The following is a 14,734-nucleotide window of genomic DNA, read 5'->3' as shown; positions in this document are numbered from 1 at the left end:
TCCTACTTTTCACTTTTCAGCTACCTTCTGTGCATTGTCTCTTCCCTTAGACTGTAAGCTCCTTGAGGACAGGGACTGTCTTGTTTTGAATTTGTATTTGTATAGTGCTTGGTGCATAGTAGGTGCTCAATAAATGTTTATCGACTATTATTGACTGAATGGTCAAAACCCTGGTTGGCATTTCAGGTGAAAAAAAATCCTATGAGGATCTTCCCATCTGCTCAGGAGGTAGGAATGGGCAAGGATGAAGTAGAGGAGGAAAGTTCTGGGGAAGGACCTTACCAGTATATGTGGTTTGTCCAAACATCCAGGTGCCTTCCACGGGGATATATCCCTTCCCACTGGGACAGATCTCGCTGAATTCCACTGGGGAGAGAGAAGCCAGAGCTCAGATGAAGTGAAAGCCTTTACCCCACCCCCCTGTCTTCCCTCCCGCTTATGCTGTTTCAGCCCCTAGCAAATTCACAGGCTTCCCCTGAGCCCCAAGCTCCCATGCTGGTTCCTGGGGCCCCCTACCTGTGCCAGGGAAAGGGCAGGGGTCACAGCTGTCTCCCCAGCTGGCTCCCTGGGTGCAGCAGCACTCCTCTCGTGTCGTGTTGCGGCCTAGGATGCTGGTGCAGGTTGACGGGATCCTTGAGGCTGAGTAGCAGAGTTTGCGCTCTGGTCCAGCAAAGTGTTCCCCAGTTGGCCCCTCAATGCCTTCTTGGCCTACATTTGATGGAAATCAGTCTGATTGTGTTTCTTCATGGCCCAGATTCAACCAGAGGGATCACACTGCATCTAGGGCAGGCCTACAGGGTCTAATTTAATTTGCTATTTTTCAGCCTCCTATATAAGTTTGCCCCAAAGTAAACTGGTTCAAAAATAACCTGTCTTCTAGACAACCATGGACTGGAGCAGACTCTCCTTAGAGCTGGGTGAGTGTCTGCCTGATCTCCAGAGATGATGGAAAAACTCCTTTCTTCCCCTTGGTCTATCTTGTCATTAATTAGCACCTTCTCTCCAGGCTCTGCCTCACCCCACTCCCTGTCCCTGGCTCACCCGGTTCCCATCTACTACCCTTCTGGCCCACAGCCCACACGCGGCAGACCCCTCACCTCCGACTGCCCGTTGGCGGCAACGTCCATCCTGTGCATCATATTCTTCATGGTCATTGGCACAGAGACACAAAAAGGAGCCTTCCACGTTCTCACAGAGTGCAGCCCCACACACTGCCACCATCAGCTCACACTCATTCACATCTGTACAGGACAAGGACAGTTAGTGACAGACAGAAGGAAAAAGGCAGCTTCTGCAGGAGACAATGGCCTGACCCCTTGTTCCTGACCTCTGCCTCCAGCCAATCTGGCATCCCATTAACTCATCCTCTCCAAAGTCTTAACCCCTAGGACAAACAAGCAAGCAGGATGGTCTTGGGGGAAGTGATAGGGGAATGAGTGTATAGATATGTGTATGTGGGTGGGGAAGATGGAGAGAGGTAGACAGATGTGTTCAGGATTGTGCACAGAAAGGAAGAGGAAAGAGACAAGGTCTGCTCTCTTTCCTGGGAGGCTCTGGGTGTTAGCGTTAAAGCAAATTGCCCTAAGATGGCAGATCCTACCTGCCCCTACTCCTCTGAAACCCCTGGGCAATAAAAAAGAGCCAGGTTAAAGACCTGGATGAAACCTCATCTTCCTCCATGAAGGCTTCTGAAACAACATTAGGCCTTATAGATTAACTTTTCCAGTTTCCACATAATTTATTATGTACAATCACAGATTGTCAGTGATGGAAGGAAACTGGAGCCCAGAAGTGTCCAGCGATTTGCCCAAATTCATATAGTCAGATAGTGACAGAGCTGAGGCATGAACCCAGGGGTCACCTGATTCCCAGTTCCAAGGTCCTTTCCATTACACCACGTTGACTTTCTTATATGCTGAGGTTTTTTCCTCTCTTGTTTGTTACTGGTTTCTATCACCAATTGTACAATTATCTCTTGAGGGCAAGAGAATGTGCCTTCTGTGTCCCCCACAGTACTAAACACAGAGCAGGTTGGTACTCAGTGCTTTTTCTTCCTCTGGACTTATTCATCATCTGAGTGATTTAGAAGGCCACAGGAGCTCCCATGGCAGGATGCTCAAGACCTTTGGAAAGGGAGGGAAGGATCTGTCATTCCTCCAGGGATGGCTGGTGGGATTCTCACCAATACAGTCCCAGCCGGAGGGTGAAGACTCATAGCCGCGGTCACACAGGCAGCGGAAAGAGCCATCAGTGTTATCACAGAAGCCATGGTTCCCACACAACGTCTCGTTGGCACATTCATCTATGTCTGAGAGATGGAAGAAAAGGCGATAGATAGACCCTTTTCCTTATCCATGTTTCTTCCTCCTTCGTCCCCACCCCTGGATCTCTGGATCTCATTACAGTCCTCTGACCTTTCCCATAGCTCTTTTTGCCCTGCCTTACCAATACAGTCTCCTGTTGGGGTCATGTGGAAGCCAGGCTGACACCCCAAGATGCAGCGGTATGATCCGGGACTGTTTTCACACCTCCAGGTCCCACACACTGTGTCCCCATAGTCCTTACATTCATCCACATCTGTCACCAGCACAAACACACAGGAGACAAGGGAGGAGGAAAGGAAATAGAAGTCAGTTTCAGCTTACTGGTATGGATTACTTCTCTTTTTAACCCTGTGGAGACCCTAGTCTGTTCTATGTAAGTATGGTAATGTCAGCCACCTCTCCTACCTATTGTGGAACAACTTTCCCAGCCCCAGGCCTTCTATAAGCTCTCAGAAAGATAAATGTGTGAAAGGACTTTAAAAAAAGTTCTTAAAAGAAAATTATATCTAGACTATAAGCTCATTGAGGACAGGAAACTTTTAATTCTCTTGGATTCTCTCAATCTCTAGTTTAGTTCTGTGTATGCAGTGGATGCTCAATAAATCCTTTCTGTTCAATTGATACCACTTCTAATGCCCATGGGAACTTAGGGACCACCCAGTGCTAGAAATCTGTAGGTTTCCCAAAAGGTAAACCTTTTAGGTTTATAATATTATTAGAATCAGGAAAGAGCTGAGGATGGACAGAAGGGGATGAAACAATAACTCACATTTAGATGGGACTTTCCCTATATGAAGCCAATGAGTTAGGTGGTACAAGTATTTTCCCCATTTTATAGAGGAAGAAACTGAGACTCCGGAAGGTTATAGTGACACAGCTAACAAATATCATAGCCTGGATTTAGTTATTTTGAGCCCAGGTCTAGGACTCTTCATCATATCAAATCTTCCCTGTTCTGAACAGAAGCACAAGTCTGTTGTGGCCCAGGCCAAGCCAGTCCAGTCCTTACCCACACACTCCCCATTCTCTGGAGAAGGCTGGAATCCACTCTCACACACACAGACGAAGGAACCCTCTGTGTTGAGACATTGCCCTCCTGGGCACCTGTCTACGTCTGCACACTCATCAACATCTAAAAGAAAAAGCCAATGAGCATCCCCTTGTCTAAGGCTGAGTCTCTTCTCGGCTGCCTCCTCCCAGGGAGGTTCCTTCCACAGGTTGGGGTACCCAATTCAGTGGCCAAGGGATAGTTAGGTAGAGATGGAGAGGATGGGAAAGCCCAGAGCTGAAATTCTCCCAACATGAGAGGTCTGGACAAACCAGAAGCAGAAGCAGAAGTGGAAGGAGAGAATGTAGTCAATACAATAGAATAGAATAAAGGCAAAGAAGGCATAGAACCCATCTCAGCTGAGGCCTGATAGGGGATTTCTCAGCCTCTTTGTACATGGCTTCTATTTTGGTCCTAGCAATCTGTCTATGGCGCTTAGTGCCCAAATCCTGGTATCTAGAACTGGTTACACCCCGAGTTGAAGGACTGATCATCTATCCTCAGCCACTTACCCTGGCAGCTGGTGCCCCCAGGCTCACTAGAGAAGCCAGGGGCACAGAGGCAGAAGAAGGACCCGTGGGTATTGAGACACTCGCCATGGGGTGCACATTCTTCCTCCCCAACACATTCATCTAGATCTGTAGGGAAAGACAGGGAATGGGTAGGTTCCCGGAGCCCTGCATGGCTATAGGGGTAGATGCCAATGGATCTCCTTCTTTGCTGCCTCTACAGGGGTCATAGTCACCAAAGTTCATTCACCTTAATATTCCCACATCTTTTCCCACTTGACAAATATTTATTAAGTACCTACTATGTGCAAGGCACATAGTACTGTATTAGGTGCTAAGGATACACAAATCAAAATACCCAAGGAGCTGGGCTTGGCCCTAGAGTGGAGGATGGAGGTAGAATCAGTCATTGAATGGTAAAATTAGACAAACTGAGACCTGCCTGGGAAAGAACAAGGTCATCCATTGCATTCTGGGCCAATCATCTTGATCTTTGTCTTGCTACTGGATTTCAATAACTCTGAAGGAATAAGTGATGCTGACAGCTTTGCACAGCTCTGCCTCACTTAAATTCAATTCATGCACAAGTCAAGATATCACCCTCCTGATATCATTGGTTCTCTTTGAGAACAAAGGACGAACAACAACAGCAAAGTCAGACAGGACCCCAGGAGTCATCTACTCGAGCTATAGCTGAGCAAAAGTTCCATCCTGTTCTACAACATCCCCAACAAACAGTCATCCAGCCCTCAGCTTCGGCATCCTGCCCAGTCTTTTTTTGTTGTTATTTTGTTTTTTTGTTTTTCGGTGGGGCGATTGGGGTTAAGTGACTTGCCCAGGGTCACACAGCTAGCAACTGTTAAGTGTCTGAGGCTGGATTTAAACTCAGGTCCTCCTGACTCCAAGGCCAGAGCTCTATTTACTGTGCCACCTAGCTGCCCCATCCTTCCCAATCTTGAGGCAGTTCGTGGTGAAATGGATAGAGAGCTTAGTTTGGAATCAGGAAGACCTGAGTTCAAATATGGCCTCAGGCACTCATTAACTATGTGACCCTGGGTGAGTCTTGTTTGCTTCAGTTTCCTCAACTGTCAAACGGGATCATAATTGTACCTTCCCTCCAGGGTTGTTGTGAGGATCAAGAGATAATATTTATAAAAAGTGCTTGGCATATAGTAGGTGCTATATAAATGCCCATTCCCTCCTTTTTCCTTCACTTGAAGACCTCCAGTTATGCCAAGGGAGTCAAGTGTAGAATCACAGAATCTCAAAGTTGGGAGAAGGTTCAGAGGTCATCTAGTAATTACCCTTTCTATCATTTCCATCTATTGTTCCCAGTTGATAACTAAATGATAACCCTAAATTCACACTATTCCCCCATGTCTGGAATGTTTTCCTCATTTTCCACCCTGTGGCTTTCTTCAAGTCTTAGCTAAAGTCCCATCTACAGAAAACCTCTCTACATCCCCCTTTATTTCTGATATTGTCCTTCTATTGATTGCCTCCAATTAAACCAATTTATCTCTTATTTGTATATAGTTGTTTCATGTTGTCTCCCCTGTTAGACTATGAGGTTGTATGCCCAGTTCCTAGCATAGCACCCTGTACATAGTAGGTGCATAATAAATGTTTGTTGAATTGGACCTAACTGAATGTGGATGGGGCACTAGACTTATTCTGCTTGGGCCCATTCACTCTTGCTTCCCCATGTTGTTGTTCAGTCTTTTCAGTCCTTTCAGTCCTGTCCAACTCTTTGTGACCCCATTTAGGGTTTCTTGGCAAAGATACTGCTTGTTTTACAGATGAGGAAACTGAGGCAAACAGGATTAAGTGACTTGCCCAACATCACACAACTAGGAAATGTCTGAGGCTAGATTTGAAGTCAGGTCTTCCTGACTTCAGGCCCAGCTCTCTATCCACTATGCTACCTAGCCACCCCTCTTCAAAGGCATTATCATGTGCTTCTTAAGCTTTCTCTTCTCAAGGCTAAATATCTTCATTGCTTTCAATAGATTCTCCTATGTCCCGGCCTCTAATCCCCATTCTGCCCACCCTTCTTGGACACACTTCTATTTATCAACATTCTCCCTAAAATGCATCATCGAACATAAAACTTTAGATGTGGCCTGACATCTAGGGCAGAAAATAGCAAAACTATCAACTTCCTAGTCCTAGACGTTATATTTCTATAATATGGCTTAATTTCACAGTTTTTGCTATCTACATCCAGAGAAAGAAATACGGAGTTTGAATGCAGATTGGAGCATACTATGTGCTCTTTTTTTTTCTTCTGTTTTGTTTTGTTTCTTCTTTCTTTGTGGTTCCTCCTATTGGTTCTAATTCTTCTTTACAACATTATTAATGCGAAAATATGCTTAATAGGAATGTATACGTATAGCCTATATCAGATTGCACCCCATCTTGGGGAGGGAGGTGGGGAGGGAGGAGGAGAAAAATTTAAAACTCAAAAGTTTATGGAAGTGTTTGTTGAAAACCAAAAATAAATTAATTAATTAAAAAAAATAAAGTATACAACAAAAAAAGGAAGAGTATGGGGGAGCTGCCACTTTATACCATTGATTCATTTTCATATTTAGTCCACCAAAACCCCCAAGCATTTTTCATGAAAATTGCTGTCTAGTCATGCCTTCCAATCATGTATGTGTGCAGGTGATTATACAAATTCAAATGTAGAATGTGATATTTATCCTTATTAAGTTTCATTTAATTAGTTTCTGCCCCTTGTTCTAGCCTGTCAAGGTATTTTTGGATCCAGACTTTCTTATCCAATAAGCTAGCTATCCCTCCTAGCTTGGTGTCATCTACAATTTTATCTATTCCTTCATTAAATGGCCCTGTTGTAAACCTAGTAGGGAGAAGGTATTGAAGATGGTATTGAAGCAATCCAAACATATATTCTTCCCTCTCAAGCAGGAAAGTTAGTAGTGGGTTGGGAGACAGAGATAGCAGAACCAAAGTCACAGAAGGGGAGACAGCTGGGGCTTACCATCACACATGGTGCCATTGATTAGCTGGAAGCCCAGTGGACAATGGCACTGGTAGGAGCCCAGGGTATTCTTACATTCTCCTCCTACACAGTTAACCTGGTGGTCTTCACATTCATTCACATCTGCAAGGGGTACAAAGAAAGATTGTTTTGAGCTAATAAACCATCAGTATGGTCCAAGAAGGGTGTGGGTGGGGTCTCCTCAACTGCCCCTCTCTCTCTTTTAATTCATTTTCAATTCAGGGAACAAAACAAGCATTTCCATAATACAGCACAATAAAAAAGATGACTGCACATGAAACTGCAAATCTACCATGTACAACTTGCTATTTCCTCCAAATAACAACAAAGTTATCCTGTAAATTTCTTTTTTTTTTCTCCTCCCTTCCCCCAACCTTAGACATGGGTTGGGACTGAGTTGGGCATGATGGGGTGATTCTAAAAAACAAAATTGAATAGGAAAAGGTAAAAGGGAGCAATTATATTACAAAAATGGGGCATGAAAGGAAGAACTAACACAGAGGAAGCAGGTGAGGGTGGAGGGCTGGCTCCTCTCATCTGGGTTGGAGAAACAATGTGTACATCTGGAATGGTGTAGAAGTCTTCTGAATACGTAGATAGGTGAGAAAACTGGGGGACAGGGTGGGTAAGGGACTTTTAGAGGGGTGTGTGGATTGGGATTTGGAAGGGTGGGGGAGACTTTTGAAGGGGTATGTGGATTGAGATTGGGGTGGGGGATACTCTTGGAGGGGTGGCCCTTTCTTTACAGCCTTCTGGATCATAGAAAACAAAGCTCGTCATCCCCCACTTATAAGTAACACTAAGCCTGGCCCTTCCCTGTTAATGTGTAGGCCCTCTAGAAGTGATATAGCTGTTTTGGTTGGCATAGCCTAGCCCAATTCTTCAGGGGACGAAGGGTTTCAGAAGGAAATAGTCAGCTTTTACCTTCACATGTATGCCCAAGGGCATCTGGCTGGTATCCCTTGTCACAGGCATTACAAGAGTAGGAACCAATGGTGTTGGAGCAAATTCCAGAGAGACAGACACCAGGAGAGGCACATTCATCTATATCTGTAACAGACAGACAGGTACACAAGTCAGAGGGTCCCACTCAGCCAGAATGGACAGTAGAGGATTCACTACAGGTCCTTCAGAAATGGGCAATATGTGAATCCAGGCAATTTTACACAACCAAATCCAAGACTAATTTCCCCCAAAGTGAGGCCCAGTGCCTCCCCTTTTCCCCTTCCTTTCATCCATCTACCCATCTATTCACCCATCCTTTCCTGGATCTTCTAAGGCTCCCCCCCTTCCTGTTGGTCTCAGCATCTCCCTCCCAAGGACATCTCTCTATTACTGTTTCAAAGACCTGGAGATTCAGATGGCTCTCAGATGCCTGCTGCCCCTTCTTTCCCATTGCCTCTGGTTGAATCACCCACATTTTTCTAGAAATAGCCATTCACAGCCACTTTCGGCCTTCTGTACCTCCAAACTTTCACAAGACTTTCAGCGAAGACCTTATCTAGTGTACTCTTGACTATAGACAGGAAGATGGATGACCTGGCCTCTGGGGAGCCTTCCAGTTCCAGTATGTTATGATATCTCCCCACCTCCCACAGGAAATACCTTCACATACTTTGCTGTCCTTAGATACTTGGTGCCCACTTACACAGGATTAGCAAGAAAATGAGCCCTCAGTAATTGAGGCAGAGACCAGTGGGACACAAGTCCTAGGGAACACTTTCATCCAGGTCTAAAATAGGTCATTGAATGCCTCACTAGAGGGTTCTTTTCAGGGCAAACAGATAGAGAAAGAGATAGACTGTTGGGGACGGGCGATTAGATAGGTCAAATTTCTGCCACTAGGCCTCACTCTGGAGATTTAGTAAGGGAAATATGTAAGGGGTACCTGAAGGTGGAGGGTATGGATAGAGAGTATGGATCCTGCTCATAGGATTACGGGTGGAGTGGAGACTCTATACCCAGAGGGAGGTCCTTAGAACTATTCTTCACTCTCCAAAGGAGAGGTCCTAGACTGCATTTTCTTCCCCTATTATGGTGCTTATTCATGGGAAGGAAAAAGCAGAGCAGTTAGAGGGTCCATACCTTCACAACCTTTCCCATCCTCTGTGGCTTGGAAGCCCAGTTCACAGGAGCATCTGAAAGAGCCTTCCAGATTGATGCACTTTCCATGCAAACAGATCCCTGGGGCCAGGCACTCATCCTTATCTGGGGAAAAGGAGTCAGAATTTAAGGGAATGTGGACCTCCTTCACTCCATGGAGCACCAGCTGGTCAAATTAGATTTTCTCAATCAATCAATCAACAAGTACTTATTAATCACCTACTACATGCCAGGCACTGTGCTAGACAGAACAATCTTTACTCATAAGTGGCTTACTTTATAATGGGGGAGCCAAAAAGTATGTATAAAAAGTACAGAGGGCATAAATATAAAGTTTCTACACACACACACACACACACACACACACACACACACACCAAGTAGTTAAATACAAGGTCATTGGGGGAATCAGGAAATTCTTCATGCTTCAACTGGAAGGTGCAAGTTCTAATTTCCAGAGAAACGAGGCTCCCCTGAAAGGTTGAATTCCCTTATACCTTTACATGCCCTACCCCTCTACTGGGGGAAAGCAATTGACGCTTCTATGTTCACTTCAGTCCCATCTGGTAATATGTAACAACCTACATTCCAATGAATGAATGAATGGAACAAAGTCCTCTAGGTCCTGGGGGGCAGGGGAAGGAAAGGAGATGGGCTAGAGCTGTCCTATCTGTGGTGCTGAAATGAGGGAACCAAGAGCAACACCATGCCAGATTGGATCCTAAGTCACTTTTTTATGTGGGTCTGAGCCACATTGATCTCCTGTTCCTTGTCTGAACCCAAATTCAAGACCCATGTCTCCCACCAGGCTAAACAGCTTCAGAAGATGAAAGAGCTAAGCATTGTGTGGTGAGGTAGTCCCTTGAGGTATTTTCCCAGGTGGCTGGTAGAGATGGCGGTTGGAGAAACATTTGCCCCTCTCTGGATGGATCTTCATTCTGTGTATTTAAAGCCACATCTGCTTTGAAACAATCCCCCTAACCCCGATATCCTCTTTTCCTTTCACTCAGCTGGCTAATTTAGAGGTCCCCAGAGGCCAAAGAATTGCACAGCACACTAGAGGTTCCTTACCAACACATTGTCCACTCTGGCTTCTGTAGCCTTCTGCACAGGCCAGACACGTATAGGAGCCAGGGGAGTTGACACAGCTCCCTTCAGGACAGGTGCTGGGATGGCGGCATTCATCAATATCTGTAAAATAACAATGGCACCCACTCACTCCCTCAGTGATCCGCTGGATCTGTAGCCTTAAACAGTGACCACCTACCTGACACACCCACAGCCTTGGCCTAGGATGAGGGCTTAGCCAGTAACAGCCACTGGAAGCTAGCATCAGTTTACAAGATAACCTTCCATCTACTGCATATATTGAATAATTTACATGTTGTCTTTCCCATTAGAATGTGAGCTTCTGGAGGGCAGGGACCATGTTGTTGCCTTCTTTGTATGCCAAGCACTTAGCACAGTACCTGACACATATTAAGTACTTAATAAATGCTTGTTGGCTGAGTAATTTGGGTCTCACCTCAGGCCCGGGATGTTTATCCAAGATGTTTGTCCAGGACTGTCTTATTTTCAGCTAGGCCCACCACCACCAGCCATATAGGTCTATCCTAGGTCAATTTTAAGATGGAGCTCCTACAAGTATCTAACATCTCAAGTGATCCAGGGAAATCTGACAAGGGCAACATTCAATCCCTGCTAGAAGGGTGGCAAGATGGAGGTCAATGAATATCTGCATGGTGCAGCAGGTTGGCTTCAATCTGTTAAAAGTTCAGATAGTCGGGGTTACCAAGAATCTAGTTAGGCCAACATAGATAGCCTAAAGAAGGCTCTGAGCTATATATAGAGTGGAGTTAGAGGTCCCAGGGACACCTAGATAGTCACATCCTCCACTGCTGGGATAGAGTACTTACTCCCCCCCCCCATTTTAAACACATCTATGCAACTTTTATTGGCTGATCCTTTAGGGATCGATTCCAGGGATATCTTTACACATATAAAGTGTCCATGCCACACTGCTTATAAAAAGGAATGCCATATGCCTTGAGCAGACACACACAGCCTGAAAAACATCTGAGGAAAGATTATGGACAATTTTCTAACACAAAGACATTTTAAAAACTGTAATTGATTTAAAAGGGCACTTTATAATTATTTTTAAACACAAAAAGTGATTCTGTGTGAAACCGTATATTTCTATATCACACCATTTACCTTTTATAAAAGTATATAAATAAATTTAACACATTTACTTTCAAATCTGTCCTGCTTTTCTGTGTTCCCTTCTGAACTTCTTTCTGTTCTGTGTATTTTTAAAATATATATTTCAGTGGCCCTCTTTTTTTCCCCATCACTACTGCTAACTCCCTCCTGGCTATTCCCCCCTCCCTCATTAAGAACAAAGAAAGAAGGGGAAAAAAGCATGATAATAAAATCATAGTCAAACAAAACAAATCCATGCAGTGGCTGTGTCTTTCTGCACTTTGCCTCCATTACTTCTCTGTCAGAAGGAAGTAAAATGCTTCATCATAGGTTAGAAGGGAACTTTCAAGGAAGGGTAATGAAATACATGTGTAAAGAAGGTCAGGCTGGAGCCAGGCATGCAAAGTGACTGGTGTGGCCACAGGATCAGAAGTTAAGTTTTTTTACAAGGAGACCAGGATGGGAACTCAGGGCTTTTAAAATGGTTGTGGATTTATATGAAAGCTTTAAAATAGGGATTCTTAACTTGGCACCTATGAAAATTTTTTTTAATGTATTTTGATAATTGTATTTTAATATAATCTGTTTCCTTTGTAATCCAATATATTTTACTTTATGTACTTAAAACACATGATTCTGAGAAGGGGTCCATGGGCTTCACCAGACTGCTAATGGAGAAGTTTTTGTTTTTGTGAGACCAAAAACGTTAAGAACCCTTTCTCTATAATAAAGCACCTAAGATGCTCCCTGAAACCAGGGCAGGAGCAAAATTCAAAAATAACATAGCATGGGGGCTATTCAGTTTTGTTAAGGCTTAGGGAGCCAAGAGCAGTGAAGTCAGGGGGTCTGATTTCAAATCCCACTTTTGATGCTTCCTGCCTATGTGACCCTGGGCAAATCATTTAACCTTCCCTAGCCTCGGTTTCCTCATCTGTAGAATGAGGGCACCAGATTTTCTCAGAGTCGAGTGGCATTAGTGGAATAACTGTAGAAAGCATAGTCTCCGCATAGAGACTTTCAGGTGAAGACCAGAGGGACCCAGGGCAACACTGGAGTTGTAGGTATAGGTGGGGAGAGGGCCAGGACATGGCAGACCCCTGGGTCTCTTACCTTCACAGTGTCCCTTCCGGACCATGATGTATCCCTGGCCACACTCACAGTGGTAAGAGCCATCGGTGTTAGTGCATTGTCCCCCGATGCACACCCCTGGTTGCTCACACTCATCTACGTCTGTGAACACAACAGCGATTCTTGTTCGGTGGAAGGGATGGGGGTGGGGATTTTGGGAAGGGTGTGAGAGCTTAAAGAGATTGACTGTAGTTAACCTGACAAAAGGTCTTTACTCAAGTTTCTGGAAAACAAAGGTCCCCTTCCCTTTACCCCCTTGGGACACCATCTGGCATCTCCCAGCTGTCTTTCATCTATAAGGACAGGCAGCTAGATATGGTGGAAAGAGCACTGGATGGAATTAGGAGACCTGAATTCTAATCCCAGTTTTAACTTATAAACCATGTGATCTTGGACAAGTCACTTCTCCATGGAGGGCCTCAGTTTCCTCATCTGCCAAATATCAGGATAGGACTAGATAATGTTTAAGATCTTTCTAGCTCTAAATTTTTTTGATTTCATTTCAGGGCTGGTCTTAGGAGAAAGGTTGGTAGTTTAGAACACAGTGGGAAAAGCGGTAGATTTGGGAGTCAATGGACTGAAGTCAGGAAGACCCAAGGTCAAATCCGGCCTCAGACATTTACTAGCTATGATTCTGGGCAAGTCACTTAACCCTGTTTGCCTCAGTTTCCTCATCTGTAAAATGAGCTGGAGAAGCAATGTCAAACCACCCCAGTATCTTTGCCAAGAAAACCCCAAATAGGCTCAGGACGAGTCAGATACGACTGAAAAATGACTGAACAACAACATGAGTGAAGCACTATGTTAGTAGCCAAAGATATAAAACCAGAAATTAAAGAATCCCTGCCCTCAAGGAGCACACATTTTACTGGGGGAGGGGATATAGAATGTACACAGAGAAGTAAATACAGGGAAATTTGAGGAGCATTAAAAAATTGGGTGGATTAGAGAAACCTCAAGGAGGTGGTAGGCCCTGGGCTAAGCCTTAAAGGAGGCTAGAAAGTCTAAGGGATAGAGGTGATGGGGGAATGCATTCCAGACATGGGGTACAACCTATGTATTTAAAATCATGCAAGTAGGAGATAAAACACGAAGCTTGGTGAACAAGCCAGTCTGATTGGAATTCATAACCTGTGAGGGCAAGATGTTTGTTGACAAATGTTTAATTACAGGCTTTCTAAAAAGGCACACTCCTTTTTAAAATTTAATCTGTATTATTAATATTTTCTCCATCACTTTCTTAAGTCTAGACAATCAACAAAATAATAAATCAAGCCTTTGCCAATGTGGTGAACATACTTGCACTGAAAATTTAACAATCAACTCTTTCAAGCCAGTTTGAGCATGTACCTTGTTCCAGCACATCCCTGTGTGAAGAGACATAATATGGAAAAAATCTGGAGATAAATGTTATCTCCATTTTACAGTTGAGGAAACTGAGGCAGGTGTCCACTGCTTTGTGACCCCATTAGGGGTTTTCTTGGCAAAGCTACTGGAGTAGTTTGCCATTTCCTTCTTCAGCTCATTTTACAGATGAGAAAACCGAGGTAAACAGGGTGAAGTGACTTGCCCAGGGTCACATAGCTGGTATCTGAGGTAGGATTTGAAGTCAGATCTTCCTGACTATTGATCCAGGGAGTATCCACTAAGTCCCCTAGTGGTGTCAATTAGTGATTAGGTTATTAACTAATTTACCCAGCTAGCAAGAAATGATTGGGTTATTGACCCATCTTAGAGTTGTCTCCTCTTTCTTCTTCCCTTGAAGTGATTGGCGCTAGGACCCACCTAAAAGAAGTACCCCCTGTTCCATTCAAAGGGAGTTCCCCTCTCTGCGTCCTCTTCAGAAAAGATTCTGGCCATTCTGGGAGAAGCCCCACAGATCCCTCGAGGAGAGGGGCCCAGGAGGGTGTGGGATGGTCTCTTGGTTGCTTAACAATTCTGTAATGTGACCAAAACTCTATTTTGCATATTGTGATCTCTTCTTCATTCAGGATTCCTACAAATGCTACCTCAAATTATTTAGGGGTAAAGGACATGTGCCAGTTTGGATAGCTCTCTCTCCAAGCTAGAAATGCTTGGATATTAATGTTAAATTAGATAAAATTGTTTCAGGCAGACTTGGGTCTAAAAACATGAGTATAGCATTAGTATATATATTAATACTAATAGATGCATATATTAGTACTTACATAATTTAACATTCTATTAAAATCTAATTAAAATAAATTAAAATATATGTATACATACACACACATTACACCAAGTTACACTGTTAATTGAGGATTGGGGCCGGGTAGCATAGTGTATAGAGTGCTGATTTTAAGAATAAGGAAGATCCAAGTGGTTAACACTGAGCAAGTCCTATAAGCTCAGCTTCAGTTTCCTTATCTAT

At 44.1% G+C, this 14,734-nt stretch overlaps 1 protein-coding gene across 1 annotated transcript in view; it reads right to left on the bottom strand.

The window, feature by feature from the left end:
* Positions 1-14,734, bottom strand: part of LTBP2 (latent transforming growth factor beta binding protein 2) — a 186,213-nt gene that overhangs the window by 5,607 nt on the left and 165,872 nt on the right. Inside the window, exons 18-29 of the mRNA XM_027844768.1 lie at positions 12,325-12,444; positions 10,081-10,200; positions 8,992-9,114; positions 7,831-7,956; positions 6,886-7,008; positions 3,885-4,010; positions 3,334-3,456; positions 2,446-2,577; positions 2,183-2,308; positions 1,098-1,241; positions 517-708; positions 283-366 (exon numbers count right to left, since the gene is read on the bottom strand). Coding sequence (XP_027700569.1) covers positions 283-366; positions 517-708; positions 1,098-1,241; positions 2,183-2,308; positions 2,446-2,577; positions 3,334-3,456; positions 3,885-4,010; positions 6,886-7,008; positions 7,831-7,956; positions 8,992-9,114; positions 10,081-10,200; positions 12,325-12,444 — 1,539 coding nt within the window. The remainder of the gene's footprint in view (positions 1-282; positions 367-516; positions 709-1,097; positions 1,242-2,182; positions 2,309-2,445; positions 2,578-3,333; positions 3,457-3,884; positions 4,011-6,885; positions 7,009-7,830; positions 7,957-8,991; positions 9,115-10,080; positions 10,201-12,324; positions 12,445-14,734) is intronic.

This window comes from Vombatus ursinus, unplaced genomic scaffold, assembly GCF_900497805.2.
Source record: "Vombatus ursinus unplaced genomic scaffold, bare-nosed wombat genome assembly UNPS02014945.1, whole genome shotgun sequence".
Classification (NCBI taxonomy): Eukaryota; Metazoa; Chordata; class Mammalia; order Diprotodontia; family Vombatidae; genus Vombatus; species Vombatus ursinus.
The sequence above is the reverse complement of the archived record's forward strand: the minus strand, read 5'-3'. Positions and strand labels throughout refer to the sequence as shown.